Source organism: Salvia miltiorrhiza, chromosome 5 (assembly GCF_028751815.1).
Source record: "Salvia miltiorrhiza cultivar Shanhuang (shh) chromosome 5, IMPLAD_Smil_shh, whole genome shotgun sequence".
NCBI lineage: Eukaryota > Viridiplantae > Streptophyta > Magnoliopsida > Lamiales > Lamiaceae > Salvia > Salvia miltiorrhiza.
Genome location: NC_080391.1, coordinates 28,304,627 through 28,332,582, shown reverse-complemented (window position 1 = coordinate 28,332,582; position 27,956 = coordinate 28,304,627). Strand labels below are relative to the sequence as shown.

At 38.3% G+C, this 27,956-nt stretch overlaps 4 protein-coding genes across 12 annotated transcripts in view; 3 read left to right on the top strand and 1 right to left on the bottom strand.

The window, feature by feature from the left end:
- Positions 1-27,956, top strand: part of LOC131025745 (uncharacterized) — a 774,387-nt gene that overhangs the window by 564,442 nt on the left and 181,989 nt on the right. The window lies entirely within an intron of this gene.
- LOC131026300 (uncharacterized) lies at positions 2,484-4,898 on the top strand. 2 transcript variants are annotated; one of them, XM_057956130.1, is made up of 5 exons: positions 2,484-2,723; positions 3,578-3,809; positions 3,882-4,058; positions 4,135-4,359; positions 4,445-4,898. In XM_057956130.1, exons 1-5 carry the CDS (start codon positions 2,599-2,601, stop codon positions 4,805-4,807), a joined length of 1,122 nt encoding a protein of 373 aa, XP_057812113.1. In that variant the 5' UTR covers positions 2,484-2,598; the 3' UTR covers positions 4,808-4,898. The 2 variants fall into 2 exon arrangements, with proteins under 2 accessions (XP_057812113.1, XP_057812112.1); XM_057956129.1 differs by having other exon boundaries at positions 2,517-2,723; positions 3,575-3,809.
- On the bottom strand, positions 12,740-13,468 carry LOC131025747 (uncharacterized). The gene has a single exon (XM_057955534.1). The coding sequence runs from the start codon at positions 13,466-13,468 to the stop codon at positions 12,740-12,742; it is 729 nt and encodes a 242-aa protein (XP_057811517.1).
- On the top strand, positions 22,303-27,771 carry LOC131026288 (protein NARROW LEAF 1-like). 8 transcript variants are annotated; one of them, XM_057956107.1, is made up of 8 exons: positions 22,398-22,608; positions 23,495-23,565; positions 24,072-24,129; positions 24,436-24,942; positions 25,128-25,271; positions 25,426-25,666; positions 26,073-26,573; positions 27,013-27,771. In XM_057956107.1, the coding sequence occupies exons 4-8, from the start codon at positions 24,448-24,450 to the stop codon at positions 27,411-27,413; spliced, it is 1,782 nt and encodes a 593-aa protein (XP_057812090.1). In that variant the 5' UTR covers positions 22,398-22,608; positions 23,495-23,565; positions 24,072-24,129; positions 24,436-24,447; the 3' UTR covers positions 27,414-27,771. The 8 variants fall into 8 exon arrangements, with proteins under 8 accessions (XP_057812092.1, XP_057812088.1, XP_057812086.1 ...); XM_057956103.1 differs by lacking the exon at positions 24,072-24,129 and having other exon boundaries at positions 22,379-22,608; XM_057956108.1 differs by lacking the exon at positions 23,495-23,565 and having other exon boundaries at positions 22,398-22,667.

Below are 27,956 nucleotides of genomic sequence, written 5' to 3'. Positions count from 1 at the left end.
GGCCTAAAGGGCCCCAAGGCCTTAAATTTATCATTTTTCTATAAATAGGGCCCATATGTGTATTAAAGGGTGGGATTCATTCATTTGCTTGTTCTTCACTTGTAATATGTAAACACTCTCGATATAGTGAAAAACCCGAAGAACTCCCGTGGATGTAGGTCTTGATGACCGAACCACGTAAATCCGTGTCTTGTTTATCATTTTATAATTGGGTGATATTTTTTGCTTCATCATCCCCCATTCTCGACCTTGGCTCAAATACACCCCCAAAGTCCATAAAAAGGGTGCATTTAAACCCAGCAAATTAACGACAAGAAACGGTTGTTAATTTGTTGGGCTTAAATGCACCCTTTTTATGGATTATGGGGGTGTATTTGGGCCAAGGTCGAGAATGAGATGTATACGATCTAGGGTGTCTAGTTTAGAGGTGAATTTATACCTTAACCCAATCTTTTTTATACACGATTAACAACAAATGAGGCTTACCAATCCTCCATCATATTATACATCAAATTTTTAATTTTATTTCTTCTTATTTTTTTAAACTCTATAATCCTATGTTGACTTTTTATGATAGTTCATCAAATAAAAATAGGAAAAATGTGCAAATAGGCCCTTGAAGTAGTAGCCCCGATAGCGTATAGCTCCCCTTACTCACTATGTGTGCAAATAGGCCCCCGAAGTCTTAAAAATCGCTCAATTAAATCCCTCTGATCAAACGCCGTTTACTTTCGTTAGTCAACCTTTTTTAAATTTTTTTTAATTAAATGCGGGGCCACCTTCACCATTCTCTCAATCTCTTTCCCGGACAGCCTCCCCCTCTCGCAGGAACAAGGATTCCTCTTCCCCGTCGGTCAGTCAGCCCATCTCCGGCGAAATCGCCGCTGGCGTATCGCCTTCGCCCCTCGCCTCTCACCATACACAAAATGCCACTCCCTCAATCGAAGATTCAAGCTTGAATTTCCAACTTTAAGTTCAAATTTTTATGCTCAAAATTGAACTGGAAAAATAATGAATCAAAAGAACGCAAAGATTCAGACTTGAAGAAAAAAATGAGCTCACACAAACCAGAATATTAATGGGATGACCTTATTGGAGCTCCCACAATTTAGATTCAGGAAGAAAAAAAAAATTATCATCACAGCAATAACACTCTCAGCTTTATTTTTCTTTCTTCGTTTTCTCTTCACACTTCTCCTCTAAAACCCATGTAGTTTCTCCTGCCATTGCTTCCTATCCCTTCAAAAATCTTTGCTTCACATTTCTCTATTTTACTCTTTATCTTCCCCACAGAAAATTTCCTGAATCAAAAAATTGAAGACCCATTTTCTTTGTTTTTCTATCTGATTGCGCTCCACTTCTCTCCTCACTCTCTCTCTCTCTCTCTCTCCCCCCTTTCTTTCTCGTTTCCTATTTGATTAGAAAGTAAATTATTTTGTCTAATTTTACTCAAGAGTACAACAATTCAGGCACAAAGTACGACTTCAATATGTGATACTCCGTGCTAAAGAGAGAAAGAAAGAAAACGACGATTGGCGTGAGAGAGAAAGAAATGGAAAGAAGAAAAGAGGGATGAGGTGAGAGGCGAGGGGCACTGGAGATGGGCCGTCTAGCCGACGGGGAAGAAGAATCCTTGTTCCAGCGAGAGGGGGAGGCTGTCCGGGAGAGAGATTGAGAGAATGGTGAAGCTGGGCCCCACATTTAATTAAAAAAATAAAAAAAAAGGTTGACTAACGGAAGTAAACAACATTTGATCAGAGGGGTTTAATTGAGCGATTTTTAAGACTTCAGGGGCCTATTTGCACACACAATGAGTAAAGGGAGCTATACGCTATAATGGCTACTACTTCAAGGGCCTATTTGCATTTTTTTCCCAATAAAAATTTATATACAAAATAATATTTCTATTTTTTCAACCAAAAATTGATATTTAATTGGGAAGTGGTTGAGATTAGTATCATTTAAATTGTACAATCAAATTAATTTAATCAAATTAAATTAATTAAAAAATAATTCATATAAAGATTGGTTCATATGCTATACTTATAAAAACAATGTAAAATAATTATAAATCACGATATAAAGAGATTCCCATCGAATTTCTATACATTGAGTTATAGTTTGATTTGATAAGTGTAGGTTCTTCAAGTGGATTTATTACACTTATCACACTACTAATTATTCAAATACAATTAATTTAGAAAAATGAGCTCACCTTAAAGTAGTGTTAAAGTAAACAAAGAGACACACTTTAATGGATAATAAAGTTTATATTAAATGAAAGTAATAGACCATACATGATAGAATAAACAAATAACTTGATATATTATAAGTAATATATATTGATTTATTGTGTATTAATATATAAATAGAATAATTTTTTTTTTTTTGTGATTAAAGAGAGAGCGGTTGAGTTTAAACCCTAAACTTCATTGTTCATATATAGAAATTTGCACCGCTTGGTGTCCCTTGGGACACATCTATATATTTTTGAAAAGTCCAACGAATTTTAATTTTCTTCGACTAATAAAATATAAAACTCTATAATAAGTGCGGTGGCTGCTTGGGAAAAAGATAAGAAAGAAGAGAACTTTTGTAATGATTCTTTTAAAATCATTTCCCGTTTTAAGACCCCAACTCCACCTACAAAACTATCTACTTCGATCAGAATCAAGAAATCTAGAGAGAAAATCCCTTATAATCTTCAACAGCTCTGTTCCAAGGTACTTGTACATTCGAATCACTGCCTATTTCCGTCTTATAACGTTGATATATGTTCGTTAATTCTTGATAATTCAGTAGTTCTGTATGTGTGTTTCTAATTCTAGAAGTGATTGATATTTGGTGAGAGCGTTGCATTATTTCTTCAAGATGAAGTTAGTGATGTTGCTCTTTTATTTGGATGGGCTTCAATCATAAGATATATTTCCCTTACAATGTAAGAATTCTTTTTGGGTGGCGGTTGTTGGGAGATCGTAGGATGTCTGAAAGCAAAGAGTAAAGAATTAGAAAGATGCTGTGTGATTTGCTAATGAAGTCAACCTTGTAATACTGAGGTAGTTGACAGATGTTGATGCATATAACAAGTTGCAGGTTTTGATGTTCAGTAGATTCTTGTATTCTACTGATAAGATGATATCTTTTCAATCCAACTATACTACACACATGGGGGATTTATTGCAAAGGATTAGAGAGCGTAGCAGTTGTGAGTTTCTCCTCTAGCAAGTGTCGAAGAACTGCTAATATTTGAGTTTTGATGATGTGTTGTATGATTTGCTTACAAAGTCAACTTTGTAGATAATGATGTGGTGATATAACTAACGGATCTTGATGCATAAACACATTTAGAATATAATGGTTTTTGGTGCAAATCTATGTATACTTGGTGTTAGTTTTCTTGATTCTATTTGTTTCTGTGACAAGATGATTTATTTTTGATACATAAAGTAGGATTTTATTGGAAACTGGGATTAGTGAATATGTATCAGTTGCGAGTTTCTCGTCTAAAACATGTGGGGTTATAGGAAAAAAGGAAGAACTGAACTGCTAATGTTTGAGCTTTGGTTAATATCAGCAGATTCAGCTCATCATTGAAAATGGCGCGTTCTGCCCTGGATGAGTTGTCAGCAACCGGTGCTTTCATTAGGACTCCTTCAACTTTTCGTAGTTTCATTTCAAGGGACCCCGACTCTCGATTCCCTGCTGAAGCCGGGAGGTATCATTTGTATGTGTCGTATGCTTGTCCTTGGGCTTCGAGGTGCATCACGTACCTCAAGATCAAAGGGCTCGACAAAGCAATAAGTTTTAGTGTAAGTAACAGAATGTGATTTGACATACAGAATTTGATCTTTTGTTTATACTAATTTTCTTTTCTGTATCAGTCATGCAAGCCGATATGGGGAAGAACAAAGGACACCGATGAACACATGGGATGGATCTTTCCTGCCTCCAATGAAGAGGAGCCCGGTGCAGAGCCCGACACTCTAAATGGAGCGAAGAGCATAAGAGAATTGTACGAGATTGCAAGTTCAAATTACTCGGGGAAGTATACAGTTCCGGTATGTGCTGTTTCGGATAGTAAAGATTATATCTTGAAGTATGCCATTATTCTAATGGTTTGTGCATTTCTGGTAGGTTCTTTGGGATAAGAAACTCAAAACAATTGTGAGCAACGAGAGCGCAGAGATCATCCGCATGTTTAACACAGAATTCAACGATATTGCTGAGAATGCAGCGTTGGACCTTTACCCTCCCCACTTGCAAGCCCAGATCAACGAAGTAAATGATTGGGTGTATGATGGGATCAACAACGGCGTCTATAGATGTGGATTTGCAAAGAAACAGGAACCCTACGATGAGGTATACAGTCATGAATGGTATGTTTGCTCGATTGGTTGCTTGCTCCATACTGAAACTATGCTTTCCTTTGCCGTTGCCGTTGCAGGCTGTAACCAAGTTATACGAGGCTCTGGACAAATGTGAAGAGTCTCTGAGCAAGCAACGGTATTTATGTGGCGACACAGTGAGTGAAGCAGATGTACGCTTGTTCGTCACCCTCATAAGATTTGATGAGGTTTACGCAGTTCACTTCAAATGTAACAAGAAGTTAGTACGCGAGTATCCCAACATGTTCAACTACTGCAAGGACATTTTCCAGATCCCCGGAGTTAGCAGCACTGTGAACATGGAGCACATCAAGAAGCATTACTACGGCAGCCACCCCAGCATCAATCCCTTCGGGATTCTTCCTCAAGGCCCCAATGTCGACTACTCGGCTCCACATGACAGAGACAGCTTCACTAACTAATACTCGTTTGTGTTCACTAAGTAGGGAACTCTTGTAATAATACTCGTTTGTGTTCTTGTTTTGGAAATGAATGGTGTAATGTTTTCACTCATTTGCTTGTCCATTTCCGATTGAAAAGTTTTTTTGTTTTTCTGGCTGCTAAACTTGTTGTTGCTGGATTCACTTATTTGTTTGTCCCACTCAAATGATTTGAATTTGGACGCAGTCATTTCGAGATTCAAATGATCCATTTAAATTTTGAGACACTCATTTCGAGTTGTCGTATACACTCCACAATAGATAGCAAAATCAATGAATTGGAGAGAAAATATATGCATTCGGATCAGCTATCAATTGCTATTCCTCAAAAGCTTCAATCTTGAAATTAAGCTCAATGTTTACTAAAAAATCACAAGAGCATAAATTCAGATTGCGACTGATGGCTGAAATCTTTTCCGAAAAATGCTACAGGATTCGAAACCCTAGATCCTACATACATAATCTTGCGTATACATACATATAACAAACATATCAAATTGGAAACCGGGGAGCTCTTGATCTTTGAGATTTTCACAATTCCGCTTGATGACTGGACAGGCAGACGGAGAGAGAGAGTTTTGCTCGGTCGCACTGGCGCCGCTTAATGGCGGTTCCGCCGCTGGAGCAAAGGGTGCGGACGGCGTCGGACTCCTCCGGACAGGCCACCGCCACCATGCACTCGGCCAGAGAGCGATTGAGGTGGCGGCACGCCGCCTCGCGCGTCGGCCCCGCTGCGATCCGGCGGTGGCAATCGGCTAGTGCACGGTAGAGCCGATCGCAGCCGTGGAAGACGGTTGTCGGCGGCGGTGAGTTTCGTTCGCTAGCAGACATATCAATCTACAGCTCCTTTTCCTTTTTTGGCTTCTTTTCTTTCAATTATTATTTAAATTTAATCAAGTTTTTGCTGATTTTCGCTAAAGTGCTAGAATTTTATTTTTTTGTCGGCCCAATTGTTGTAAAGGGCTCCCACATTGATAAGGCCGGCCCATAATAATTATAAAGGGTTCATTAATCATGGTCTTAGAAATATATATAGTCGAGTCGAATATTATCTCATCAAATTTCTCAGTGTGGTCAGCAGTAGCACTGGGTGTTTCCGGACTAGAATGGGATACGGAAAATAGATTACATAGAAGAATAATATTATCTATTTGGAGCTGAAGTGTTGAAGCTCCTATTTTATGTTAAAAACGACAACGCATTTTAATTTCATTCATATGATACTTATATTATGGAATCGACCATATGAATTTTTTAGCTTCGACTTGATAGGTTCTACCTTCAATCTATAATAAATAAAATATATATATTATGTCATATTTCAATATGGCTCAAGGTCTCGGCACACATAGTAAGAAACAAGCAACTTTTTGGATAAATTACAAAATAAAGGCACAGATTTTGACCTATTTTTCAATTCCAACACCACTTTTAAATCATTGCAAATATATACGAATTCTTTTTAATTTTTGTAATTGGGGTTTCGAGTTAATTCAGGCAGTCAGAAAGATGACATGACATCTCATTATCAGCGTTTTCTTTTCTCCATTTAACTTTCACAATGTAATTTTCAATTTTACATTATTTTCCTACTTGCAACGAGATACCATGTAACCTTTTCGACTGCCTGAAATTTATGTCGAAGCCTCAATTGAAAAAATTAAAAATAATATTTATTTGCAACAATAAAATGATGTTGAAATTGAAAAATGAGTCAAACATAGTGTGTTATTTTGCAATTTACCCTAATCTTTTTAAAGGTATAATTTTCGAAACAAGTAAGAGAGAAAAAATAATTTCAATAAGTAAAGCAAGAGTGAAAAATTTTATGGGTTGGTGTGTGATAGTTGGGCTATAATTAATGAACTAATTACGGATGAGGTGGAATAATTGTTTATAATCAATAATAATATGTGATGTAAATAATGAATTATGTTGGAGTGTTTGTTATATATTTAATTATTATTTTAAATAGTAATCTATTAAAATAAGATGTCTAAATAAAATAAAGTCATGATCAATTAAAATGGAATGGAAGGAATATTACCAAAAGTATAATTTAATGGTAAAAGTGAGACCAAGATAAAAATCACGACTCCCAATCACCAAGAAAAAACACTCAGGTGATGGTTGGTATCCTGGAATGGAATTAGAAAGGAATGGAATGGATTTTGGAATAAAATGATAATGAGAATGGAATGGAATTAAATATAGGATTCCTATGGTTGGTATTTACAAGGAATGAATGGATAGAAAATTAGAAATGCAATAAAATTAACACAATAATAATAATAATAATAATAATAATAATAATAATAATATTATTATTATTATTATTATTATTATTATTATTATTATTATTATTATTATTATTATTATTATTATTATTATTATTCTTATTGTTGTTGTTGTTGTTGTTGTTGTTGTTGTTGTTGTTGTTGTTGTTGTTACTTTCATTTATTATTGTTATTATTAATAATATTATTTATTTATATATTTTTTTTATCATTGTTTTACTATTATTATCATTTATTATTTTACTATTAATATTATTTATTATTATTATTATTAATTTTATTATATTATATTATTTCCAAAGTTGTTTTATTATTTTTACAATTATTATTTATTATATTAGTAATATTATTTATTTATTTATTATTATTATTATTATTAAAATTATTTTATTATTTTTTACTATTATTATTATTATTATTAATTTTATAATATTATTTTATTATTTTTGCAATTATTATTATTTATTATATTAATAATATTAAATTATTTTACTATTATTTATTAATATTATTAATTATTTAATTAAACAAATAAACTTTTATTATATACTAATCTCATATCCGTAGGAATGCATAATACCAGGGGGACGAGAGGAATGGCTAATCCTATATGGTGATTCCCATTATAAAAATAGTACCAACCATAGGATTGGGAATGAACGCAGGAAGCATTATTCCATTCCTATTCCATTCATGCATACCAGCCATGCCCTCAGTGTATCAACTCAATAATCTATGGAATTCATGTACATATTATTAATATTTATAATTATACATTTATTATTGACTATTACTCTTTTCGTCTACGAAAGAACTTTCTATAAGGAAGTGACACAAATTTAAAAAAAAAAAGTTATTGAATTTATTAAGAATGGAGAAAAGGTTGTTGAGTGTATGGGGAGTGATGAAAAAATATTGTAATTAGTATTGTGAGTAGTGAAAAGTGAAAAATAAGTGATGGAGTATAGTCCAAAAATAAATATGAAGTTCTTTTATGAATGTTGGAAATAAAAATTAGAAAGTTTTTTTTGTGGACGAACGAAGTAATTTGATATCAAATCTTGTATCTCTAAAAATGAAAAAATTATTTCAAATCTTAATCCGCCTCATTGTGGAATGGTCGCACACAAGTTTTTATAAATAATTATAATAATGGATCGAAAAAACGACAAACGTAATCCACACCCATAACGTGCAAATTCCGGATTTTTTGGATCAGTTGTTGCCTCCTTATTGGATCCAATTCTCCAATAAACGTCCAAAAATAGTGGCCTAATTACTTGATCATTTTCTACAGTGAGGTGGGCCGTTTCCTTACCTTATTGGGTGGGCCAGTCCGTACTAGGGTCCACAAATAAGCAAATTACAAAAATAGGGAAAAAGAAGAAGAGCAAAGGGCCTGAACCTAATACGTACCTCCTATATCTCATTTCAACTGTCTTCTTTTATTTGCTGAGTTATTCAATTTTAAATATTTTGTTTCTCTTTATAAACAAAAATAATTATAAAGAGTGAGAATTTTTAGGGTTCATATCACTTTTTCAATTCTACAATACACAACTTAATAATCCAATTAATTTTTTTCTAAATTATCGTGCCAAAAAAAGTTATGACACTTGAAGTGGGACAGAAGGAGTATAATATATCATATATGTGTATGTTTGCAGAAGGCTAAATAATTAATCGACCTGCTTAATAATTATTATATAGAAATTGACAAGACATTTGCCAATGGTTAAAAGACACAGTTGTAGCAATATCCTTAGCGTGCTTTTCCTGTCAAGTCTTGCCCAATGAGCCACATTTTTATTGTTCACGTAAAAGTGTTGGTATAATTTGATTATAAGAATTCTGATTTTAAATTAGTCTGCTTTACCATAAGATTATTGGTATTTCTACACACTCTCAAAGTTGAAGGTTGAAGAAAATTATAATTTGTTTTGCATGATCTTTTATTCTTAGATATATTTATTTAAACAATATTTTAAATTAATTTTGTAGATTAAGAACCCATCCATGTCAACTATATTTATAAGCAATATTCAATTCCCCCGAACCCATCCATGTCAACTATATTTATAAGCAATATTCAATTCCCACGAAAATTGTAGTCCTTTGATCCGATTGTCCATTAGTGTATTGTTTGAGCATCCGTAGTAGAGAGCCCAAGTGGATGCTTAAAAGTGGTTCCCATCATTTAAACATCTACTTCCCATAGTGGGAAAACCTCTTATTTGGTTCTCTAATTATGTTTTTCATTTCAAATGTATTTTTAATGTTCTTTTTCATTACAATTAAAATGGAAATCCTACATTGATTTAAATTTAGAATTCATTGAAATTTCAAATTGCATTACAATTAAAATGGAAATCCTACATTGATTGAAATTTAAAATGCATTACAAGAAAAGGAAAATCCTAACTTAATTCAAATTAAAAAACATAAACAACCTAAAAATTTAAAGATCATTGCGGCGTTTGATTTCCTCCACCTTCTTCAAGTGAAACGCCAACTCGTCGGCATTCATTTGGGATGTCTCCTTCCCCATGAGGATACTATCCGCGAGGTCACGTTGGGTTTGGAGAAAACTCCCATGACCTTGACCATATTTTCCATGGCCTTCACCGGGCGTTTTTGCTCCGACGACGACTCCACCTTCTTGCCTTTTCCCTTGTCCATCTTCGCCGCCTTTCGGCCTTGGGGCCGTGTAGAGATGCTTGTCTCGTTTTCGATGGTTGTGTAGCCTCCGCATGAGGCCTTGGGGCCGTGTAGAGATGTTTGTCTCGTTCTCGATGGTTGTGTAGCCTCCGCATGAGGCCTTTGAACATTTTGAGGAGTGGCCATCATCGCCAATGGAATGGTTTGGCAATTCACGCAACACCCTCCAAGCATGTGGATACTTGAACACTTTTCCATGCTCGACAGAGTACATCTATTCGGCTTGAGTAATGATTTGGTCATCGCTCATGCCAGAGCCCCAATTCTTGCGGCACTTGTCATATGTTGCCTTCCACAGCTTGACGTCTTTTTGAACCCGTTGGAAATGCGACTTTACTTGCTTGACGTCTCGTGGAATGGTGTTCGGCGGTCATTGCATGTTGTACTTTTTTACGATGGTGCTCCAATATGTAGCTCCACTTTGGTCGGCGCCTTTGACGGAGTCGCATGTCGCCTCCATATATAGTTGGCAAACGAGTGTCGTCTCGGCCGGGGTGTATCCACCTCATTGTTTGGTGGACACCGGGGCCGATATCTCATCCACTTCGGTGTTCGCCGCCGTCGCCGCCTCATCGAAATTGGCATTTAAGTTGATTCCTTCAAAACCCGTGCAAGAAGCCGAGATAGATTCTTGCGAGAAAAGTGAGAATCCTCCACCCGACGCAGCGTCGGAGTTGGGATTTTGTGGGTGAGTGTTCCACCATTGCTTGAAATTTAATCCATAATTGAGGTGAAAGAATCTTTGCAAACAAGAGTAGGAAGAAAGGGTAGAGAATTGTTTGAAAATGAAGTAAAATGATCTTTAATTTATAGATGTAGAAAGTTTAAATTAATAGAAAAAAAGAAAAAGAAAAAAGGGGTGAAAGGGCCGTTGAACAGCCTCTATTGAAGTGAAAATGGTGGTCTACCAATTCTTTGAAATTTTACCGTTTTTTCGATTTTTTTTAAATCGCCGAATTATGTGATTGGGGTGTGCAAAGCACGCACCCAATCAAAAGCAGCAGCGCAGCGGGAACGGGGAGGGGGGCCGATTACGGGAATTGTCGGTGCGATATTTGGGAGGGGGGTGCGTGTGGGTCGGGTGCGCACAGTTTATAATAAAGTTTCTTTATCATCGGTGATTTCTTTTTTTTGCTATTGAAAATTAATAGTAGACTAGTATCGCCACTAAGTGCGAATGCACGAAAATCGTTATAACTGTATGAATTAATAAAAAATAATTAAAATTAAATTATATACTTTACAAAACAAAATATCGTGGGGTGGGGGTTGGGGGTGGGGGTGGTGTTGGGTGGGGTGGCGAAAATACCAGATTTGTAAAAATGAAATGGATTAGTTTTGGGTTATTGGATATGAGTATTATTTGTCTCATGGGTGATTAACCTAGCGAACCATTTGATTTTATTACACAATGGTCCAGGTACAGTCCGGATCCAATAACTAATGGGTGGTTCCAGATCCGAAATCAGAATAATTTTAATGGTTTCGATCCGGGTGAAACCCGTCTATTGACATCCTTAACCCCATCCACCAAATCAAACACTTTATGTAATAAGTATATATTGGTTTATAACATATGCTATAATTATTATTTTTTTATGCATGCATATGTTATAATTAAATTGAATATTATTTGATTCCTTTAAAAAGTTCACAATCTGGTTAAGTTACAGTATAACTTACTTTCCTTCTTTCATTTCTCAGTAGTTTGTCGTCTTACTTACATTTAATACATTTGCAAACAAAAAAGGAGGGGCAAAAAATTTAATTTTATTATCCTTCTTTTGCTGAAAACAAAATAACATAAATGTAAGAAATTAAAAGCCGAGGCATGATCTATTAAAAGAAAGACAACAAAACATTGAGTTTTGAAAAAATATCGATAAAAAGTAGTGGTTAATGCTGTGTTTTTATATAGCATTATATAGATATATATTGGTGTCGGTTTTTTTCTATAAAGAAATGAAAATAAATTGAGAAAACAAAAGAAACTAAATCATATTTAAAAAAAAAATTCCAAAATATGAAAGGAAATATAGCAAATAAAATAAACAAAATAACCCCTAAAAAAATAACAAAAAGATAAAAGGATATACGAAAATAATAGGAGTGAGAAAAAATAATTTGAGACTTCTAACTTCTATAATATTTTTATTTTAATTCTTTTTATAAATATAGTATTATATATCAAATTAAATTTTTATTGTGATCTTTAATTTAATATGCATTTTATTATTAGTCTAACTATACAAATTTTAGAAAGAAAAAAGAAAAGAAGAAAAAGAAAATAATAAAAAAAAATACAAAAATGATAAAGAGTGAAAAAAAAAAGTTAACTTTCTTAAAGTGGGGGCAAACAAAAAACTAAATTGCAATAAGATTTAGTTATCGAAAAAAATAGACATTAATGAAGATGAAAAAGAAACTAATTTTTTAAAATTTGATGGTAAAAAGTATTCGCTAAAATTGTGTTATTATATATAATATAAATTGTTTTAGACGAGTAAATGCCAATATAAGTTCAAAATTCATACTTGATCCATATTATCCCTTTTGCATAAATACATAGGTAATGGATTACATGGGAATCTGGGATGAATAAAGCCTTTCTTTAGTATGCTCTCATAATTTTATTGATAATGCTATTTAGTATTAAAGTATTTATAATCAATTAGATAATAGGAGTTATATTATGTACTGATGTAGTATGTACGATGTCCACCGCCCCCTATGATAAAACAAATCTTTTTTTTTTTGATAGGAAAAGTGAATATATTAAAAGACAAAGTAACAGGTACCAGAGGTACCGGGAGAAACATTACAACAGAATAGGGCAGGAATCTCTCTTAATCCAATCGATAAAACTAAAGTTTGCATTGAAAAGCCCGAAAATCCTACCTCAGCTCCAGATTCTCCCTTTAATTTCCAGAAAGATATCATTAGTCTCCCAAGCTTTTCCATCGAAATGGCAAAAGTTGCGGCATCTCCAAAGAACCCAGTTTGTGCAACTCCAAACTGTCCCAAGAAACTTCCTGCTTTCTTTCCTTTTGTACCATTCTATGAATTGGGAGAAGTGCGCTGCGACGTTTTGTGGTCTCACGAAGCTGATACCAAGCCATTTATGGATATCTTCCCAAACCTTTCCTGTCTTTGGACAGTGGAGGAATAAGTGATTGACCGACTCTTCATGATGGAAACACATGTTGCATCCAAGCTCCACTTCATTAATCTCAATGTGTCTTCTTCTCAGGTTGGCGCAGGTAGGGAGTCTGTTTCTCAAGATCCTCCATGCTGTAATTCGCACCTTATGAGGGATCGGGATTTTCCAAACTTTTGCTGATGTGATGAAGCTCTCGTCTGCTGGTGTCGTGTCTTTGCTGATCTCTTTATTGATCGTATAAGCCGATCTTGTTGAGTAGGTGCCTTCATTTTCTGCATTCCAGCACCATCCATCGGCAGAATCTGCAGTTAAATTAGTCACAGCAATAGAAGAAAGCAGATCATTAGCACCAACCTTTTCCCTCTCGAACAGCTCACGTCTCCAGCTCAACTCCCAAATCCACTCGCCGTTCTCCCATCTACCAAGCTCATGGATGCAAGCATCTTTGTTGGCGCTAAGAAGATACATTCTTGGAAAGGCAAACTTGAGAGGCTTAGGTCCTGTCCATCTATGGTCCCAAAATTTAATATTCCTCCCATCCCCGACCTTAAGACTGATGTTGTTCAAAAACCACGACTCGGATTTCTTCCTCATTGCAGCTGAGGGTTTACACTTGCTGGTCGAGAGAGCAGTGGAGAGAGACCTTGTACAGCCAGCAGAGATTGGGCACGACCGTATCAAGATCTCACACCTTCAGTACGCCGATGACACCGTCTTCGTTCTGCAGGATGATGAGACTAATGCTGAGGCAATCAAAAACATCTTGAGGTTATTCCATTTAATCTTGGGAATGAAGGTGAACTTCAAAAAGAGTAACATCATGGGTGTTGGGGTTGATGCTTGCAAACTGGAGAGAATGGCAGCGACTCTCGGTTGTTCCGTTGGAAACGTTCCTTTTAAATTCCTTGGAATCAAGGTTGGCGGTGGCAGCAAAAAGGTGGTTGACTGGAATTTTTTAGTTGAGAAAGTCAAGAAGAAAATCGAGTCCTGGAAGAACAGAAATTTATCTCTTGCCGGACGATGCACTTTGGTGAAAGCGGTCTTACAATCTATTCCGATTTTTCAGCTTTCCTTCTCCTTCATTCCAAAAACCATTGTGAGTTCCTTAACTTCTCTTTGCAGGAAGTTTCTGTGGGGTGGGGGGGCAGACTCAAGTTCCATTGTGTGGGTCAAATGGGATGATCTGTGTCTCTCAAAAAAAGAAGGAGGGCTGGGTTTTAAAAATCTTGACTGGTTTAACCAAGCTCTAGTGGTGAAATGGTTTTGGAGATTTTTAGTTAAGGGAGGAGCGCCGTGGGCTAGAGTGATTAGATCGATCTACGGGGATCTCGTTTGGGGAGAAAAGACAGTGAGATGTTCAGGCATTGGCAGGGCTAAGACGGGATGATGATAAAACAAATCTACATACTATAATTCTACTATAGATATATGAGCACAATAGTGTTTGTTTGCCTAGCGCTTCGTCTTGCAGAGAGTTTTGTGATTTTATTAATACTTCTGGTTTTGTGGAATCTAGCACGTCGGGGCTGTTCTTTAATTGGTTTGGTAGAAGGCATCTCTCGTTGCATGTTGAGTCTGTGCTTGACCGGTGTTTATATTATGATGGCTTTGCCTTGCTTTGGGACTCCCTCAACACCCATGTTTTGCCCCGCCTTGCTTCTGACCATTCGCCTCTCATTTTTCAGTGTTAGGAGCATAGTGCACCGCGACACCGACATTTCAAATTTCTTGAGATGTGGCTGCTTCATCCGGATTTTCACTCGTTTATGCAGGGTTCTTGGCAGACGCCCATGAATATTTCCTGCTCGTTGCTGTCGTTTATGGTCAAGATCAAGAGGCTTCGTTTGGCTCTTAAGACTTGGAACAAACAGGTGTTTGGTAACATGGATGATGGTATTGCTTAGCTTCAGGCGGACTTAGAAAGCACTCAACTGAAAATCGCTGAAGAGGGTTATTCTGATGATATGTTTGAGAAAAAGGTCTCGACCCAGGCTCGTCTTGGCACCTTGTTGGCGAGAAAGAGTTCGCTTTTGAGGCATAAGAGTTGCATCCGTTGGCTTAATGATGGGGACATAAACACTAGTTTCATCCACAACTCTTTTACGATGCGGCAAAAACAGTTGGTGCTAACACAACTTAAGATTGATGGTGTTGATTCTTTAGATCAGGGAGTTATCGCTGCACACATTGTGGATTATTTTTCCAACCTGTTTTATGAAACGTGTCATTCTGCTATCTCTATACAAGACATTCAGAGTTTTATGCAGGTTAGGGTTTCTTCACAACATAATGCTTTGCTGATGGGTATTCCTGTAGATAAATAGATCAGAGCTTCAGTGTTTGATTTAGCTGGAGATAGTACTGCTGGTCTGGATGGTTTTTCTGGAGTTTTTTTTCAAGTAGTGCTGAACAACGATTCAGAAGGGCATCTATTTGGCGGTGAAGGCATTTTTCGTCAAGAATTATCTCCATCTGGAGCTTAATTCTAACACTTTGATTCTCATCCCGAAAAAAGAGGTGGTGGAGACTGTTGCTGACTTGAGGCCGATCATTTTGTCCAACTTCTTCTTTAAGATTATTTTCAAGATTCTTGCAACTAGGTTGAGCTTGGTGGCTTCGGAGGTCGTTGCTAATAACCAATTTGGCTTTTATTCGTGGGCGGCTCATCCATGACTGTATTATGCTGGGTTCTGAAGGTGTTAATTGCATGAAACATTCATGCAAAGGCAGAAACATGGCTTGTAAGGGGGATATTAAGAAAGCCTTTGACACTATGAGTTGGAAATTCATCTTGTGTGCTATGCAGGCTATGAGTTTTGATCAGCGTTTTCTGGATTGGATTTCCACCATCTTTTTCTCTACTCGTTTATCCATCCTCTACAATGGTCAGATCTGCGGATACTTTGCTTGTTCTCGTGGGGTTAGGCAGGGCGACCCTCTTTCGCCTATTTTATTTGGCATTGCGGAAGATATGCTTAGCACTTTACTTCTCAAAGCGGTGGAGTCCGGGGATATTGAGCCTATGAGAATGAGTCGAAATCATTTTTTCCCTTCTCACCTACTTTATGCAGACGACATTCTTATTTTTTGCAAAGCCTCTATGAAGAATGCTAGAGCTATCCGGGATATTTTCAGGTTATATGGTGAGCTTTCGGGGAAAATCTGCAGCAATGAGAAGTCGCGGCATTTCTTTGCCAAGGGGGTTACTCCCTGCTACAAGCAGCAAATCTCTCGTATGCTGGGATTCACTATTTCTAACCTTTCGACGTCTTATTTGGGGGTCCTCTCTTTTTGTTGGCCATCCCAAAGCCATTCATGTTGCGGCTATTAAGTATCGCATCATCTGTAAATTCTCTCGCTGGAACGGCAATCAACTGTCTATGGCTGGGCGGTTATGCTTGGTTAAGTCCGTCATCCAAAGCTCGCTTGTTAGGTCCTTGAGGGTCTCGAATAGGTGTATGGGGGTGGGGAAACACACCTATAGGCTATTTTAAATCAAAAACAAACTGACACAACCATTTTTCAATAAAATGAGTTTAGCAAAACTTCGGTTGGCGACTGATACTGAATACTCTTCAGTAAAAAGTTATCAGTTAAGTCAAAGACTTTAACTGATACACGTTAGGCTTCAGTCGAGTTTGTAAAATAGAGGAGTATTATGAATCTTACTGACTATCCGAAGATTTATCAGTTAGACTAATAACACTGGCAGCGGAAAACTTTTCTTTCGAAATAGCCTTTGTGATTTAAACAAGTTGTCAAGATTTATGTTTCACTTTGCTATTAATCAGTTTCAGTTATCAAAAGATTTGTGCACAGATAAGGAAATACTGAAAGCGATAAACAACAAGGGGATTTTTATGTGGTTCGGAAAACACTTCCTATATCCACGGTCAGTTGATCACACTGACAACTTCACTGGGCTTGTGCTTACGGGTGCACAACAAACCTAAACAACCGAAGATCCAATCTTTAGTACCAACACACTAGGTTGGATTTCTCACTCTTAGCTTCACTGAGATAAAACTATACCTTTCCGTAAAGACTAAGATCTCACGGAGTCAGAGCACTGGTCTGAACTTATCTCGACTCAAACTCTCAATTCGGTCTATTGAATAGAGGTTCGAAAACTTGCCAACTAGATTACAAAGAACAGGTTCTCTGTAATCAGTTATACCTAGGCTTTGGATATACAATATTTGCCTAAGTTCTAAGAGAATGTATGTAATCAGCAGTGACTAATTTTTGGCTTTGTAATTCTCTTCTTCGATTTAAACTTTGGAATGGCTTTGAATTGCTGAGTGACGAATTCGGCAGCGTTTCAGCTTGTGTAGTTGAATCGGTGAAGATTGAAGTGATCCTCGAGCTCTATTTATAGGAGAGGTCTTGAATAGATCCGTTGGCTGAAATGGTCTTCAAGAATTCATCCGTTGGAGATAGATTTGAACTTTGCTGAGGCTTCAATCTTCGAGGTTCCTTGTTTGGTGAGAACGGCTACTAAGGAGCAGGAGATAGGACATCTCTGAAAAAGGTAATCACCAAAAAGGAAGGCTCTGCAGAGAAAGGACGATCCTTGAGATCTCTGCATTTAATGCGGCTGTACTTTGGGAGTGCGTGACTTCCTTTTAACTTTGGAGGTTCAGTCGAAGAATGTTTAACTGATACTTGACTTTAGTATCAGTCCGCTGAATCCACGTGGCCCGCATTAAGTAATCAGTAATAATTGATTCTTGGACTGTTCAGTCAAATATCAGTATTTGACTCTGCCTTAATTCATTACATCAGTCGGCAACTTTAGTCTTCAGTCTTCAATCCACCAGTCTTCAGTCTTCAAAACACTAACTAAACTAGAAAAAGAACTAACACTTGAGTTCGAACAGTTCTAGTCTATTATAAGAAAAACCTAAGGATTTTGGTATCATCAAAACAAGGATTAAGATATTTCATTAAGTTCCCAACATCGCTTGTGCATACCATGATAATATATAAATGGCCTCGTTCTCTCATTCACGAGTTGGAGTCTGCTTGCCGTAACTTCATTTGGTCTGGTGATGTCAGGAACCGGCCCTCCAATGCAGTCAGTTGGGAGCGCATGTGCGGTATCAAGGAGGAGGGGGGTTTAGGCATCAGATCGTTTGATATGATGAATAAAGCTTTTCTTTTGAAGCTCGCTTGGAAAATCATTTTGGGGCGCCAATTTGGTTTTGACATTATGAAGAGCCGTTACTTGAATATTTTTGATAGGCCCAGGTCGCTATCCCTAGCCTCTTCTGTTTAGGGAGGAGTCAAGCAGCTTATCCTAGAGCTAATTGAGGACTCCTATTGCTTGCTCGGAAACGGTTCTTCGGTCTATTTTTGGCATGATGACTGGCTCGAATACTCGATTGCTAACAAACTGAACATCCCGGGATTCATTAGATCGAGACTTTGCCAAATGGTTGCGGACTACTTCTACGATGGAATTTGGCACTTCGCGCATAAGTTTGTGGACGAATATCCCTCTATCATTTGTGACATTCTTTTTTTGCCGATCGGTAATGAGGAGGATATTCGCTTCTGGAAACCTTTGGTTCATGGTGAGGCGACTTCAGCGCTTGCCTTCGCGGCTCGTTGCCATCGGTTTCCACGTGTTTCTTGGGGGCTCCGGCTTTGGGAAAATTTTATTCTTGTCTGCCGATCCATAACCTGTTGGCGTATTATTCTGAATCGGCTGCCCACGCGGGATAAAATTATCAGACAAGGGCTAATTTCGCCAAACTATTGATCGCTTTGTCTTAATGCGGCAGAAGATAATGATCATGTGTTCTGTTCATGTGAGAAAGTACGCCCCATTTGGCGGGATTTTAAGTTGGGAGTCATCACTCTTATTTGGGCAATCTGGAATGCTAGAAATAATTGTCACTTTGAGAATATTGCCTTCAACTATAAAGCCATTTTAGCTTCGCTCAAAGCTTTTTTGATTGAAGTGGATCTTTCTTTTCCTAGTATGGGACATATGGAAAATCAATGGAGGGATTACAATATTACCAGACAGCTTGGCATTCGCGGTCGTCCGCGGCCCCTCCGAAATTGGAGTCGGTTTATTGGCCGCCGCTTGCTTATTTATGGTTAAAGGCTAATACGGATGGTTCTGCGGTGGGATTGCCTGGACGCATTTGCGCAGGTGGTGTTTTCAGAGATTGGCGGGGCTGTTTTCATGTAGAGGGAGGCACATGCTTTGCCTTTGAGGCTGAATTGTTGGCCATCATCTCGGCTATCGAATTCGCTAGCGGATGCAGTTGGAATAAGGTTTGGTTTGAGGCGGATTCTTTCTATGTTGTGCATCTACTCGCCTCTAAATCTCGCAAAGTTCCTTGGAGGTTCGCGGCCATTTGGAACCGGGCTCTATAGCTCCTTGAGTATATGGATTTTCGTGTTTCTCATATTTTCCGGGAAGGGAATGTCCCGGCAGACATTATGGCTAGTCCACACACACCTGAAGGGTGGTGGACACATAGGGTTGACATTATTCGAGACACGGTGGCGCGGGACCTCTCGGTGCATAGCCATGTTTGATGTAAATTTTAGTTGGGGTTTCTGCTAAGCGGATGTGGGCGTCTTTTATATGCTGCTTTGCTCGGTCTTTTTATCATACACTTGGCGGACGACAAATTTTTGGATTTTCTCTTATTTCATGGCTTGGGGAGGGAGTTTGCTGAGCTTGTTGGCGACTGTTGGTAGCAATAATGCTGGGGTTTCTTACGGTTTCAGCTTAAGTGGTTTGTTGGCTGCTCCGGCAGTTGGTGGGAGGTGCGGCGGATTGCGCCTGGCTGTTGGTGTTGGGGTTTGGGGGGCCTCGTGGCCTTTTTTCAGGTTCTAGGTGAGCTCGGACCTGGGGTCATGGTATCTGCTCTCTGTTGGTTTCTCCTCGATGGCTCCTCTCGTTCATCGGTGTTGAGTTTTCTTGGTCATCAACTGAATCGTCATTGTGGTGGTGATGATGAGCGTTGTAACTCCTTTTGTTTACTTTCTCTTGCTGGTTTGTTCCTTTTGCTTTCTTTCGGTCTCGACCTTTTTTTGGTTTGTTTGGGGAGAGCGTGAGATCTGGGCATTCTTAGGGGCGATGGTTAGGCCGGAGCTCTTGAAGTTCACTCTCCTTGTGCTCTCACTTTTGTTTCGTTTGTTTTGGTTTCTGTCTAGACGAGTACTCTTTTTCCTTGTTATGGGTTTTTCTCACGAGGTTTTCCATAACAAGGTTTTAATGAGGTTCGGCCCTTAGTCTGCTGTTTTGTGCTTTCAAGGGTTTAATCTAGGTTTTTTTTCCTTGTTTTGGTCTTAATAAAAGCGTAATCTAATACTCCCTCCGTCCGCGATATCGTTTTCACATTTGCCATTTCGGTTCAGTTCACGATATCGTTTCCACTTCCATTTATAGAAGTAGGGTCCACAAACTTCCACTCACAATAATAGTGGAACCCAAACTCCACTCACTATATATCCACTACTATCCACCACTTTTCTTAAAACCTGCGCCATCCACAATGTGGAAACGATATCGCGGACGGAATGAGTAATATAGTGGCAATTCATTTATTCTTCCCAATTATTTCGTTAATGAATTCTTTTATACTCTCTCCGTCCCATGAAGCAAGATCAAGTTTCCTTTTTGATCTGTCCCACGAAGCAAGACCAGTTTCTAAAAGTAGCAAAAAATTTACTCTTTATTCACCGTTTCACTTTTACACCTACCACACTTAACACACAAATTATCAATTTCTTAATTTTCGTGCCAAAAAGAACTTGGTCTTGCTTCATGGGACAGAGATAGTATTTTGTTTATTTTTTATTTTTCTACGTAATTAGGTCTCAATCACGACTCCGCCTATTTAATTTAGGGTTAATTACGCCAAAAGCCATTAAGTATACCCCAATTTCCAAACTTTCCATGAATTTTTATTTTTTTTTTTTATCAAAAATTTCCTGAACTTAAAGTGGTGAACAATTTTTCCACGCTTTTTTCTCCGGTGAAGCTCCGGGCTGACTTGTTGCCTACATGGTAATATCGAGCTGACATGGAGCTTATTTGGACAGAAAAATTAACACTTGGAAAAAAAATGAACAAAAAAAAGCAAAAAAAGAAAATCAAAAATCATTCTCTTCCCCCTCCTCCGGCAAACTCCACCGCCGCCTCTCTCTCCACCGTCCACCGCCTTCCCCCACCACCATCACCAGATCCGCCGCCCTCTCTCGCTCCACCACCCACCGCCTTCCCCCACCACCCCGCAGATCCACCTTCCCCTCTCGCGTTTTCTGCCCATCAGAATAACGCCGCCGCCTCTAACTCCACCGCCGCTTCTCTCTCCACCGTCCACCGCCTTTCCCTACCACCATCACCAGATCTGCCGCCCCCTCTCTCTCCACCGCCTTCCCCCCCCACCCCGCAGATCCGCCTTCCCCTCTCTCTCCCTCTCGCGTTTTCTGCCCATCAGAATAGCGCCGCCGCCTCTGAATTCGGGCGAGCGAATGCCCATTCCTCCGGTCGACGTCGCCTCTCCCTCGACTGTCTCCCTCTTCTCTCAATTGTTTTCTCTCTCTCTCTCTCTGAGCTCGACTGCACACTCAAATCGACCCTAATTTCTTCTCTCAAACCCTCTGGAGAAGACGAAGATAAAAAGCCCTAATTTTCCTCATCTTCGCCTGAATCCGGCGAAGTTGACGCCTTACCTCTCCGCCTCAAGCCCTAGCTCACCTCTATTCGACACAACTCAGCCGTCGCCGCCTCTGGAACCGGTGAGGAGATGGCATTCTTAGGTCGATCCTCCTCTCAATCTCACATAATCGAAGCAAAAAGGGCGAACCCCTAGCCCTCTCGACTCTGGAAAAATTGCCGCCCTGGTTCGATGTCTTCCTTGGCCGGAATCGCCGTTTGTCGTCTCAGTGCCGTCGGAGGAAGGCTCCTCAGATCCGCCGCCTCCCTGAGAGAGAGGCTTGGGCTCAAAACGACGTCGTTTTACCCCCTACTAAACGACGTCGTTTTACCCCCTACTAAACGACGTCGTTTTGATTTTCGTCTGGCAGTGCCACGTCATATTTCAGGCTACTTAGAAATGCCATGTCAGCACTCAATTTGAGGATTTTTGAAAATCATGGAAAAATTGTTTACCACTTTAAGTTCAGAGAATTTTTGATAAAAAAACAAGTTTATGAAAAGTTTGGAAATTGGGGTATAGTTCATGATTTTTGGCGTAATTAACCCTTTAATTTAATGTAAAAAAAAATTATAGCTACTATTGAAGTATGTATGTATAATAGAATTGGAATTAAATGGAAGAAATTTCAAAGCGATGATTATATGATAATTGACAAATCGAGCAAAGACGATTTATACAAAAGCGGAGAAGATAATGAAAAGATAATGACAGCCGTCCTCTCTGTCTCCTCAGTCCTCCCTCTCTCTCTCTCCTCCCACGAAATGACGAAATCGCGCCAAAAAGAGGTCGAGGTAGGGGTCCTTTCGGAGCTCGTCGTCTAGGCGCGTGTGCTGGCCGTGGAGATAGCCCTACAAGCAATAATGAGCTAGGCGCATCGTCAATGGAGGGGGAATGGAGAACGTGACTCTCAAAGATAAGGTGCTTTTGCCAGATTTCAACTTTTATGGAGAAAAATATCCTTTGCTATATTTTCACCAGTAAGTCCACATTCATCTACACCAGAATTATTGCGATTACACTCTTCCTTAGGTTTAACCCTAGCATGCGCAGGCAATTCTGAATTGCCGTTGGGTTATCGGTCTCGATGAGTATGGGACTTTGCTTTTGCTTCCCGTTTCATTTAATTTTTCTCCATGAAATAGAGATACTAATGAATAAATTGAATTAACTTTGTCATTTTTACGATCAGAGATATAGCAGATACGCCGCAATCATAGTAAATTTACCAGAGAGAAGTTGCTGGAGAGGAAATGTAGAGAATGAATTATTTGAGGAGCAAAATGTGCAACTTTTGGGGAGCAAATATGTATGGGCCCATAATCCCCACCAAAAACCTATAATTTCATTGGAATCCAATTAAAAATTGTACTATCTTTTTAGCCTCGCCTTCCTTTTCAACCATTGAAATCTTCTCTTGCTCCATCAATAATTTGATCACTCAAATGATGAGTGGCCAAAAGGAGGACTATTAAGTGATAGGGACAGCAAAAGGGGGCAAAGGATTAAGGTTAAAAAGGGGTTTTCAAATAGACTAGTAATAAACTCTCTGTATCTCAGTTTCTGTTACAAACACTGGAAAATACTACCATTAGTTTACTGAGTAGTTAATTTTTATATTAGGACTGTGTATTACTATAATATAGAATCGCCAATAATTTTTTTTCTAAAAACAGTTCTTCTTTCTAAATATGGTTTTCCCCTTTTAACACCCTTCTCTCTCTCTCTCTGACTCACTCTAGCACACTGAGAGAGTGGACTTTTACAAAAAAACTAATTCTGTATGCTTCTCTATATGATTTCATAGTGGAATGGCCGTGCTCTTTCTGATTGAGATTTCAAATTCGATAAATTGATTGAGCTGGAAGGTGGTTGTCGGTAAGCATATTTGTTTTAGGGTATCATAATCTTCTGGGTTGTTCACAGGTTTACTTTTGTTTGAAGTTGCATTAAAGATTCAACTTTTAGTTTTCTGTATTTCCTTCTTTGGCTTTGCATCATAGGTTTTGGGATTTTTTTATTCTTTCTTCAGAAGTCTGGCTGTTAAGTGTTCACATGGATAACTAATGCTCATTGATGTTTACCTCGGTGGACATAGGACCCATCTTCTCTCCCATTTCTTAAACCGTTCATAATATTTTTATTTTGTATTCATAATATATATCTCTGTTGCTATTCTAAAGCCAGATCAATTATTTTTGTTTAGTAGATGATTGAAGGTTGAGCAGATCAGCAGACAATAATCAGATTTTTTTTTTGCTTGTGTTGTAGTGATGAACTGATGATTAATGGGTGTAACTGGTACTTGTCATGTTAATCGTAAGATTACTTTAATCTGAAATTGCAAGCATTTATATGTGGCTTGTATTGGATGATATTTTCAGGGACATGTTTGATTGCTTGACTTAAAACAGTATCATGAAGATATCTAATACAGATGTGGTAGGAACCTCACCTTACCGTGTTACAAATTTATGATTCATTGGTCATAAACAGTATCATGAAGATATCTAATACATGATTAAGACCCAAGTGCTAATGTCGTTGCTTTACTTCCTTGGTCATCTTTCCAACTCAACATTACATCCATAGCCATTTCCGTGAAAGCTGGGTGCTACAGCTGTCATTGGAAGAACTAAATACCTTCAATTTTCTTACCCGACTTCCTGAATTTGTTTTATTGGTACAATATGACTTGAAAATTGTTTATACACTAGCTGCTAGATGACGTCAGTTCATTACTTGCAGTGAAGCTGCCTCATGGATATGAATACAGCTAAAATGGACTTAAGAGTCCATAAGTCTGGATCTTCTCAGTCTGAGGAATCAGAACTTGATTTGGAGAGGAATTACTGCAACAATCTTTATCTACTTGGATCAAGTTCGCCGCCATCACAAGCCTTTGCATTAGGTGGCCAGATCTCTGAGAGCAATGCAGCTTACTTTTCATGGCCTGCTTGCAGGATAGCACCTTGCACAGAAGATAGGGAACATTACTTTGGGAACCTTCAGAAAGGGGTATTACCTGAAAATTTTGGTTTTCCGAAAGGGTTGCAGGCTACTACATTGCTTGAACTGATGACCATCAGGGCATTTCACAGCAAGATTTTGCGTCGCGTTAGTATGGGCACTGCAGTTGGTTTTAGGATTAGGAGGGGCTTGTTGACGGATATACCAGCTATACTTGTCTTTGTCGCTAGGAAAGTTCACAGGAATTGGCTGCACTCTACCTGCTGCCTGCCTCAGGCTCTTGAGGTTCTTATCACTGGTGCTAATTTCTTTAGTTTGTACAATTTTTTCGACCTTTTCAGAAGCCGCTTTATCCAAAGAAGTTTAAGTTGTATCTCAAATTTTTGCATCAGATTCTTGGATTTTAATCACGGACTGATATTGTTAATTTACATCCTTGCATTTTGAGTTCTTTTTCGTATATTATGCAGGGACCTGGAGGTGTTTGGTGTGAAGTTGATGTTGTCGAATTCGCTTACTATGGAGCACCTGCAGCGACCCCAACAGAACAACTCTACACAGAACTTGTAGATGACTTTGGTGGAAGTGATCCATGCATTGGATCAGGTTCCCAGGTAATAATTACACTTTGTTTCTTAAAGTGAATACAATACTTCGGTAGATTATGTTGAGTCCATCTAGCTAAAAAGTTTACGAGAGATGTTATTACAAGTTGTTGAAGTATATTGATGTGGGGTAAGTATTCAATAACTTGCCTGCATGTTTGAGGTTGCTAGCCAGGGAACTTATGGAACGTTGGGTGCCATTGTCAAAAGCAGGACAGGAAATAAGCAAGTTGGTTTCTTAACTAATCGGCATGTTGCAGTTGATCTTGACTTCCCAAGTCAGAAGATGTTTCATCCATTGCCCCCTAGTCTTGGACCAGGGGTGTATTTGGGTGCTGTTGAAAGGGCTACATCATTCGTCAATGATGATCTTTGGTATGGCATTTTTGCTGGAACTAACCCAGGTAACCTACCCCAAGGTTGTAGATAGTTTCTGTCAAAAAATCTGTTACATAATACCTAAGCATGTCACATTTTATATGATTCCTAAGAAATGAGAAATTAGTTATGATGAAGCTCTTTCTAGAGATAAATAAATTAATTTAACTGAAGACATTAGAAGCAAAGAATATCCTTAATATATTGATCAAATTATCTGTTCATTTGTAGCATTCAGAATAACTTTATTTATTTATCCTCTGTATAATATGAAATCTACGAGTCTATGCAGCTCTTATTTCCTTGATATAATTTTCTTTTAATATCTATTAAAAGTTCCCATGTTCATGCATGGGAAAGGTGTTCCTGTTTCTTGATTGTGTCCATCTGACACTCTTTTAACATATTAATTACAATGCTTTTGTCATGCAGAGACATTTGTTCGTGCTGATGGTGCTTTCATTCCCTTTACTGAGGAATTTAACATGGCCAACGTGACCACAGTTGTGAAGGGTGTTGGTGAAATTGGCGATATTCATGTAATAGACTTACAGTCTCCTATTGGCAGTCTTGTTGGAAGGCAAGTCGTAAAAGTTGGAAGGAGCTCTGGATTGACAACTGGGACGATAATGGCCTATTCTCTGGAATACAATGACGAGAAAGGGGTATGTTTCCTTACCGATTTTCTTGTTGTTGGAGAGAATCAACAGACTTTTGACCTTGAAGGGGACAGTGGAAGCCTTATCCTAATGACAAATCAAAATGGTGAGAAACCCCAGCCCGTCGGTATTATTTGGGGTGGGACAGCTAATCGGGGTCGGTTGAAACTGAAAGTTGGTCAACCTCCAGAAAACTGGACCAGTGGAGTTGATTTAGGACGTCTCCTTGATCTCCTCGAACTTGATCTTGTCACATCTCCAGAAGGGCTTCGAGGTTCGTGTTTCCAACTCTGAAAATTCTCACTGCAATCAGATTTTCTGATCCATTTGTTACATGTAACTGATTTCTTGAAACTGCATGCTAAATCAATTTTCTGTTTAAGTTTGATTTCTGCAAGGTCAAATAATGCTAATAAACATCAAATCAATGATTTTTATTTGCATCACCAATAAGTTTAGTGTAGAAAATACAACTCAAATTAAGAAGGGAAGGGGAAGACACATGAAGATGAGGTATTATCAATATAGTCTGAGCCCTCATAATGGGATTAAAGGTTTTAATTTGTTATTTTGTTATATTCTTGAACAGTCTGACAATTGGGTAGATATCATATTTTCCTCTATATAATGCTTACAATTTGCCCTTAAATTTCCTTTCCTGACTGCACTTTTTCCTCTCTCTTTCTGCTTCCTCTATCGTATCACCAAAATAGCTGCACTGCTAGAACACTGTGATGCAACAGCAGCAAGAGTTGACTCTGTCATTGGAACCCTTGAGCGGACCAACACAAAGCATCAAGATAACTCTGAACCACTTCCTCCAAGGATTGTGCAAGTTCTGGACAATGATGGCTCTCCTAAGGGCTTAACCCCTCCATCAATTGGTGACGAGTTTCGCATTGAAGGTGGCTGTGAGGTGGTTCCCAGTGTAGAACACCAATTCATCCCGAACTTCTCTTGCAATTCTCTCTTAAACACTGAACAAAGGGAAATGACAGACATGGAAAACCTATCACGGTTAAGAGACGAATCTGAAGCAGATCTTGCTGTCTCTTTACAGTTAGGTGAACGTGAAACGAAGAGAAGAAAGCAATCCGACTCTCCATCCCGTTGAATTTGTCGCCCCAATATGGTTCTGAGGTGGCTCCAACCAACCTCACAGCACGATCATCTCGAGCCTTTCCATGCCCATCAGTCGGAGAAGTATAAAACACGCCTCACATTTGCAGTATCCAGTTGGCAGGTGGAACTAAGTCTTGCATTGGGAATTATCACTATTTTTCACCCCTATTTTTTTGTGAAGGTTGAAACTATTGATATTTATGCGAGTTATATAAATGTGAGAGGCTAATGGCAGAAGTTACTTGTAATGGTTATGTTTGTACTGTTGTACCGAAGCCCTTTGTACGGAGATGAAATTATGTAAACGGTATTCCTCAAAAGTGTATATGATAAAGCAATAATCTACTAAATCTGTTTCATGTATTGTTGTGTAAGCTCAATTTCCTTATTTTATCCTAACATTATACAGCAATGCCATAACACCTGACACATTATGGAACATCACTCTGAAATCAAGAATCTCCTGTAGCCGATGAAGGAGGACGGGCCGGCCCGTGGCCTCATTCAGGATTGGACCCGGATCAAATCCAACCCG

Excerpts from the sequence above, each read along its gene's own strand:
- LOC131026288 (XM_057956109.1), top strand. The coding sequence starts at position 24,448 with ATGGATATGAATACAGCTAAAATGGACTTAAGAGTCCATAAGTCTGGA. Across the intron at positions 24,943-25,127 it reads GCCTGCCTCAGGCTCTTGAG|GGACCTGGAGGTGTTTGGTG; the intron begins GTTCTTATCACT and ends TATATTATGCAG. Across the intron at positions 25,667-26,072 it reads TTTTGCTGGAACTAACCCAG|AGACATTTGTTCGTGCTGAT; the intron begins GTAACCTACCCC and ends TTTGTCATGCAG.
- LOC131026300 (XM_057956129.1), top strand. The coding sequence starts at position 2,599 with ATGATTCTTTTAAAATCATTTCCCGTTTTAAGACCCCAACTCCACCTA. Across the intron at positions 4,059-4,134 it reads CGGGGAAGTATACAGTTCCG|GTTCTTTGGGATAAGAAACT; the intron begins GTATGTGCTGTT and ends CATTTCTGGTAG. Across the intron at positions 4,360-4,444 it reads AACAGGAACCCTACGATGAG|GCTGTAACCAAGTTATACGA; the intron begins GTATACAGTCAT and ends TTGCCGTTGCAG.
- LOC131025747 (XM_057955534.1), bottom strand. The coding sequence starts at position 13,468 with ATGTATCTTCTTAGCGCCAACAAAGATGCTTGCATCCATGAGCTTGGT.